Source organism: Carlito syrichta, unplaced genomic scaffold (genome assembly GCF_000164805.1).
Source record: "Carlito syrichta isolate Samal-C Ts95f unplaced genomic scaffold, Tarsius_syrichta-2.0.1 Scaffold307064, whole genome shotgun sequence".
In the NCBI taxonomy this organism is placed as follows: Eukaryota; Metazoa; Chordata; class Mammalia; order Primates; family Tarsiidae; genus Carlito; species Carlito syrichta.
Window position 1 is genome coordinate 25,022 of NW_007251160.1, and position 7,991 is coordinate 33,012.

The 7,991-nt window shown below is 42.4% G+C and overlaps 1 gene segment (V, D, J or C); it reads right to left on the reverse strand.

Annotated features, from left to right (window-relative positions):
* Positions 1-3,025: 3,025 nt before the first annotated feature.
* On the reverse strand, positions 3,026-3,862 carry LOC103266194. The segment is given in 2 exon segments: positions 3,026-3,536; positions 3,772-3,862. Coding segments are annotated over 2 exon segments (357 nt in total).
* Between the last annotated feature and the right edge of the window lie 4,129 nt (positions 3,863-7,991).

Sequence of the window (7,991 nt, forward strand, 5' to 3'; positions counted from 1 at the left end):
TCCTTGTAGATCCAAGATGTTAAGCCTTTGTCGGACCTGTAGTTGGCAAATACTTTTTCCCAGTCTGTAGGTTGTCTCCCTGCTCTCTTGATGATTTCTTTGGCTTTGCAGAAGCTTGTCAGTTTAATGAGGTCCCACTTGTCTATCTTATCTCTTATGGCCTGTAGGTTTTGGGTTTTGTTCAGGAACTGGATACCAGTTCCAATTTCCATAAGGGTGTGTCCTGCATTTTTTCAGGTTCTTATGGTTTGAGGTTTTACATTTAGGTCTCTGATCCATTTAGTGTTAATGTAAATCTCTTAAATTGTAGCCAAGTGGTTAATTGCAAATGGGCATGCCAGCAAAGGTACATCTGCAGGAGACAATTTCATGTGTTGAGATCACAGGAGTGGGGAACAGGCCCTGGGGCAACAAAAGGGGTTGAATTGTTAAGAAGAGTACTAATTAATCCATCAATAGATGATCCTTGACCATTTACTCTGTCAGGCATGGTAGGTACTGCAGATACAGTGGTGACCTCTGCTTTGATGGACTTATATTCTGAATAATCACAGGGTTTTTTTCTGTGGAAAATGGGACTTTATTGAAGGGGAGGTGGGCATAATCTTATTTTTATTGTGGGAAGCTCACTCAGCAGTCATGTGAAGCAATCTTTGAAGGGGGGCACAATTGAGAGCAGAGAGACTTAGACAAATTACTTGTTATTAATTCAAATGAGAGAAGCTATATGAAGGCACTAGAAGGAAGGATGGAAAGGAGAAGAAAGTTTTGATATGAAGCTTGATAACTAGCTTGAATTCGTAAGTCTTGGTGACTCATTGAACCTCAGAGGTAAAGGACAGGGTAAAACAAGGTATCTTCCATATGTGAGAGGGATGCTTCCACTGAGCTTCGTGTCTAGCCCATTTTTCCAGACAAGCAGAGAAGTTTGGGTGCTGAGCTGGGCATGGTGGTCTAGGAGCTGATGTGCTAAGATTGAATGGTAGGAGTGTGTGGGATTTGGTATATGACTCAGCAATCTGAATTATGATTCAGCAATTGGCTTTGGCCTCCCTCTGGCCTCTCCCCAATTCAGTCACGTCCATCACTCATCCATACTTTCAACCTGAGCTCTGAAACCTACTCATTGGACTTAGTTCTTTCAGCTGTTCGAGTGTCACTCCCAATTCTTTCTCAGTTGCCCAAAGTGGGCAGATGGAATTAAATGCTCCACTAGGTAGCTAAACTGAAGAGATACACTGGGGGAATTGTGGACATAAAAAGAGATGTTGGTATTACATTTTTCCATTTTTAATTTTTCCCTTAGCATAAGATGAAATCCTCTCATGGTCCAGGCATCCCCCAAATTTCAGAAGATGTAAGGGTGGTCACTCATGCCATGGCAGCTGCTTGGCCTCACCATTAGATCTGGTTTTTCTAAATGGTCACTTCTTCCTGTATCCGGGTATCTCAGTCTTAAAATATATTAAAATTTTTTTTCTCCTCTCAGTGTATTTTAGAAACTTCTTTTCACCATTCACACTTATCTGACTTTATGCTTGCTTAAAAACCCCAGGGGCTAAACTTAAAAACAACCTGATCATGGGACACTGCCTCTTGGGTGGGGGTGGAGGGGGAGTCTTGAGATGGTTGGTCCACTACCTGACTCTAGCTGAGATAATAAGTAGGCCTCCGGGTGTACCACCACCCAAGATATGCCATCAAAATCCACCCCACTTAGGTGCAGCAGCTCACACTGGCTCCTGTAATCCTAGAATTTTGGGAGGCTGAAGTAAGAGGATCACTTGAACTCAGGAATTTGAGACCTGCCTGGGGAATACAATAATACCTCATCTTTTGGGGTGGGGGAGACATCCTGTGCCATGCCTGCCTGTTCCCCATACCAAGTTTCCCGTTTTAAACTATTGCACTCAGCCTAGAAATCTGAAATGGTTTCTTTGCAGCAAGAGCCTGGCTATTTCCCTACCTGCTGACTTTTGAAATAAAGTCACTTTCCTTCTGTTATCTCTCGTCTCTCCAGTTTGGCTTTGGGCAACAAGTGGCCAAGTTTGAGTCAGTAACACTCTTAGTTTGCCTCATCAAAAGCAACTGTATCACTGCCAAAAGTTACCTTTTTTTCTTCCTTTTAGCAGCACATCAAATCCTGTTTGACAGTTGCTTGTTCCCTTTCTTTATCTTCATATCTCAGACAAATGATGCATTAATGAACTTTGGGAAATACAGGACGAAGCCAAGTTAAAGTCAAAATGAATGACTGATAGATGAGATTGATATGATGCAGTTTTTTTTTTTTTTGCACTGTTTTATAACTAGGAAGGAATAACATAGGCATAAAACATCAGATAGCCCAGCTGGAAAGTAGAGAGTGGGGATAATTCTCTAACTGGAAATACAGCAATAGCAGATTTTTATTGTGCTCCCAAATCTTGAGCAAGGCAAGATAAGGAAAAAATAAGATCTGTAGGGAAGCTAAGAAATTCAATTTTGGCTAGCCGGGCTCGGTGGCTCAGCTTGTAATCCCGCGCCTTTGGGAGGCTGAGGTGAGTGGATTGCCTGAGCCCGCGGGTTCGAGATCTGCCTGGGCAGCAAGACCTCATCTCTACAATAAATTAAAAAATCAGCCAGGTGTGGTAGCGCATGCCTGTAATTCCGGTTACTTGGAAGGCTGAGGCGGAAGAATCGCCGGAGCCCAGCAGGTCGAGGCTGCGGTGACCGGGAGTGGCCACTGCACTCCAGTCTGGGCAACAGAGTGAGACTCCAACTCAAAAAAAAAAAAAAAAATTCAGTTTTGGGGATATTAACTTTGATATGTCATGGGACATGCAGATAGATGGTAATTAGAGTAATACACAAAATAAAAGACTAAGATGTGATTTGAGAAGAATATAGCTTTAGGTCAAGCCCTGAGATTCATGGCTAGCAGTGACTCAGAATGTCTGACCTGTCCTATGTAACACAGAGGGTTGTAAGGGTTTGGCGAAATAACATGTGAAGGTACTTTGCAAAAGTATAAAGCATTGTGGGCATTCATTTTTAAAAAATTATTATTTTGAGAATTACAGCATATAGACATCCTCTCTGTGTTTCCTATAGTTAGATACAACTTTTTTTTTCCTCCCAAGAAAACAATGATTTTCTCTGTGTTCCTGTGACTCTGAACACTCCCTCTATATCTTTGCACAGATGCTGAGGTCTGAGGTTTCTGTAAGCCTCTCCCTGTTGCTCCTCTCACTGTGTGCTCAAATAAGCACAGAAGTATATCGCGGCATCCCCTAGCTGTGACTCTGAGATCTTGAGACTGAAGGATTTGGCTGCTCTCTGGAAGTTCACAGAGAAGCGATTCTCTGTTGCATTCTGTTGCTTATAAGCTTCTTGGCGAATAATGGGAATCATCTGCCTGCTGGGAGGCTGTTTGTACCAGAACAAATAATAATTACTGTCACTCGTGTCATATATGCAATTCAGGGTCACGGTCTCTGCCTCCTGCACAGACATCTCTGGTTGAGACTGAGAGACTGTCTGGGTCATGCTGGATTCTGTGGGAAAGAGAAGAGAAAGGACTTCAGTGGGGTATCATGTCAGAGAGAGAATCAGACTCACAGGCTGGTTCCCCTCCCCACCCACCTTTCTTCCCCTTAAACCAAACTTCAGACAAAATCTATCAACTTTCTTGCCCCGAATAGTTTGGTCCAATGAGGAGATTAGATTCCTTTGCTATTAATCTTTCTTCCTATTTCAGCCCTATTGGGTACTAGCCAAGGCCTTCCTTACCGAGACAGGTGGAGAACACGATTACCCACAGTAAGCCAGGGTATGCCATGCCAGCAGCTTCCTCCTGCAGGTTGAAAAAACTTCTGTTCCGATCTGAACCTTGGGTATCAGCTGCACTTGACATGTCTGTTTCAGAACAGGAAATGAGATGTCAGGTGGCCTGATATCTCTCTCAGAAAAGCTCACCAATACTTTTTGTTTTTTGCTTCAGAGAATAAAAATTTGGTTATAATGTTGAATGGAAAACATGCATGGCCAGTACAGTAACTTATTCTGAGATAAGAATGAAGAGAATAAGCAGCTGGTAAATTGTTTTTGCGAAGATGAAATTTGGAGAGGAGGATGAGATAGGTGAGGAAAAAGACAGGCAGAGTTAATGCAACTTCAGTTATCTCTGTAAGTTTTCTTTTTTGTTCTTTTTTTTTTTTTTTGAGTTGGAGTCTCACTCTGTCACTTGACCTGCTGGGCTCCAACGATCCTTCCGCCTCAGCCTTCCAAGTAGCTGGAACTACAGGCGCGCGCTACCACGCCCGGCTAATTTTTTGATTTATTGTAGAGATGAGGTCTCGCCAAGTTGCCCAGGTGGGTCTCGAACCCGCAGGCTCAGGCAATCCACTCACCTCAGCCTCCCAAAGGCACGGGATTACAGGCTGAGCCACCAAGCCCAGCTTCTTTTTTGTTCTTCTTCCTCCCATATTTCCTGCCTGCCTGCCCTCTCTCTCTCTCTCTCTCTATCTTACTTTCTTTCCCTTCCTTCCTTTCTCCCTCCTACTGATCTTTCTCTTTTTTTATTTCTTTTTAAAATCTCTACTTTCCTTCCCTCTTTCTCCTGCTTCCTTCTTCGCTCTCTTGCCTCTCCCCCAAGTCAATGTCATAAAATGGTCTTTGGGGTATGATAACACAGGTATTGGTTATCAGTCATTCTTTGATGAAACAGTATTTTAATCATTTTGAGATATGACTTAAAAGAATAACAGTAACACTCAGATAGTTCAGAGAAAATTGAAACCAGAATTTTTATGTCTAATTGCCTACAATTTGCTGAAGACTTGTCTTTCCTTCCTTCCTTCCTTCCTTCCTTCCTTCCTTCCTTTCTTTCTTTCTTTCTTTCTTTCTTTCTTTCTTTCTTTCTTTCTTTCTTTCTTTCTTTCTTTCATGTGGCTGTGTCAGGGAGCCGTACAGTACTGGTGTAAGTGTTCCTGTAAGCACTTGGTGCTTTTGTTAATGACTTTGTGAAGGAAGAATCCAGACAATTAACATAAAATTCATTTGTGAACTTTCTGTGTTACACATCTGACAGCTTTTCATTGGCATCTTATTTTTCCTCATGCACACAGGCTTCTGTGAGAGGGGAAAGGTCAGGAATTACAGTTTCCATTGTGCAGAAGAGGCAACAGAGCAAAAATGAAAAACTCATAATGCAGAGAATGCTAGTCTCATTTGCATTAATTTTTTTCTCCCTATTGAATTTTTGTCATCCAGTCTTAGATAAGGCCATCTCTATGGTCCAGCTTTATGTAAATTCCGTCCCCCACCAGAAGATAAGGAGGAGAATAAAAGACTACGTTAAAAGCTGACTTACTGTGTAGGGAGTGGTAGCCTTAACTCTCACTTTCTGTTTATTATTTCTAAGTGGAAAATAGTGTTAACGGTGGACATTTTGCCACAGATGTTCTTAACTCCAGATGACATTTTTTTTTTTGAGTAGGAGTCTCACTGTCACCCAAGCTGGAGAGCAGTGGCACCCCACCGCAGCCTCGCCCTGCTGGGCTTGGGCAATCCTTCTACCTCATCTTTCCAAGTAGCTGGAACTACAAGCATGCGCCACCACGCCCAGCTAATTTTTTGATTTACTGTAGAGACGAGGTGTTGCCAAGTTGCCCAGGTTGGTCTCTAATCCCTGAATTTAGATAATCCTCTCACTTCCACCTCCCAAGGTGCTAGGTTTACAAGCGTGAGCCACCACGCCCAGCCCAGAGGACTTCTTAAAGTACAGCTTGCTGAGTTGCTGTGGGTGGTGCAGTTTTCTTTCTTGTTTACTTAGTGTTAAATTTCTGCTGTACCTACTATTTTATGGGCTAAGTCACAGGAAATTGGTAAGCTTGTTATTACTTTATAATTTCCTCTCTTCCCCTCTCCAGTCTTTATAGGAAACTAAATGATTGGGCTGTCTTCTCGCCCAGTGTCAGTCCAGCTGAAGCTATGAGTTCACTAATGAGGCTCTCAGGAGTACATGTTTTCTGCCTCTTGCCTGGCTCAATGTGCCTGCAATGCTGATTGGAAATCCCAACCCAGAGGGTCTGTTTTGCCATTTTGGATCTTTTTGTGATCCTCTGGGCCCAGGCAATCAGAACTTTAGCATCTTACATTAATCATCCAATCGGCTCTTCCAACTTCCACAAATAGTTAATCAAGTTATTGGATCCTGAAGATCAAATAAAATGATGTATATAAAATGACTTTTAAGTGGGCAAATATAGGGGTAGGGTGGGCAGACAGTTTTCATTTTCTGGAAGCAGAACCCATTCTGGGCAGTCTGAGAAATTCCTGTATGCTTCCTTGGAATGCCAACCTTATCTGGCAACTACTGTTGCAGAATTTCTCACTGGAGTTAGCTAGTTAGACTAAAAAGTAAAAACTAGGAGAAAAACACATGAGCATCACATGCCTACTCCATGTTCTCATGGGGGAACTTTTACAGATGCAGAAACTGAGACACATCGGCAATTAACAGCACAAGTGAGAGAAGTTGCTCTAATCATTGTATCATTCCTTTTTAGTTGGGTGGATCTTGACTAAAGAACACCGAGGATCCCCAGTGCTCCTCATCACCTTAGTTCACTTTTGGGATTCTCCTGACTCTCAACTCCTTGTCTGAAAATACAGTGAACAAAAAAACTTTTAAAAAAGTTTTCTCTGATTTGTTATATTCATTCACAATTTTGTTTTGTCAGAGGAAGTACTGAACATTGTTCACCATCCCCCAAGAGGGGGTCTCAGTGGACGGTGTGCAGCTTGGTGCATTTAGGTTTTTGAGGGGGCCACATAAGTTCCCTGCAGCACAAAAGATAAGTGGCTAAACCCTCAACTGGGTGGTCTTGTGAAGAGAGTGGTGGAGCTGGCCCTTGCACTGAAGGAGGTTGCTAATCTTCTCTGGAGCTTCAAAGTCCCAGTTAACATGGATAGAAACACAGGCATCAGATTTTTTCTAGATCCTTTTCATCCTGTACCTGTCGATTTGAAATGCTGTTCAAATAATTATAGTAGGTGATAAAATCTTATTTCCTTCTTGGATGGTGTGATGGTTAACTTTAGGTGCCAGTTTTGATGGGATTAAGGAATACCTGAAAACTAGCAAAGCATTATTTTTGGTTGTGTCTGTGATGGTTTTTCCAGAGGAAATTGGCTTGTGAGTCTGACTGGAATAAGTGGGGAAGATCCATCCTCAATGCGCTCATCCCATCAGCTAGGGGCCTGGATAGAACAAAAGTAAAGAGAAGGTAAATTGATCTCTCTCTCGGAGCTGGAGTATATTCTTCTGCTCGTAGACATCAGAATTCCAGGCTCTTCAGCATTTGGGTCTCGGACTTACGCCAGTGACCCCTGGGTTCTCAGACCTTCAAATTTGGACTGAGTCACACTACTGGCATTCCAGGGTCTTCAACTTGTAGTCTGTTGTAGGACTTCTCAGCCAACATAATTGCATGAGCCAATTCCCCTAATACGTCCCTCTCATGTATGCATGTAGTCATCTTATTGGTTCTATCTCTCTGGAGAACCAATAGAAATGGTCAGTTAGGAAGAGCTTTCTTCTTTCTTCATTTGATAGTTAATTTCCTTAAAAATATAATATTAAAGAGTGGATTAAAAATTTCATTTCTTCTTTAAATATTTTCTGTAAAAGATAGAGATCAGCTCTCAGAACTTCTGGGTTCCTCTAGGTTCCTGATAACATGAATTCTCTCAGCTCACATACAAGCTGAAGTCCCTAGATCATAAATGTGGTTCCTAAAAGTTCCCCAGTGCTTTGATTTTTCTAAACTTAGGAAGGTTTTGATTCCAGAATGTGAAAATATGACCTGGACTCTACAGATAAAGGAGGTTTTTTTTTTTTTGAGTTGGAGTCTCACTCTGTCGCCCAGACTGGAGTGCAGTGACCACTCCTGGCCACTGCAACCTCGACCTGCTGGGCTCCGGCGATCCTTCCGCCTCAGTCTTCC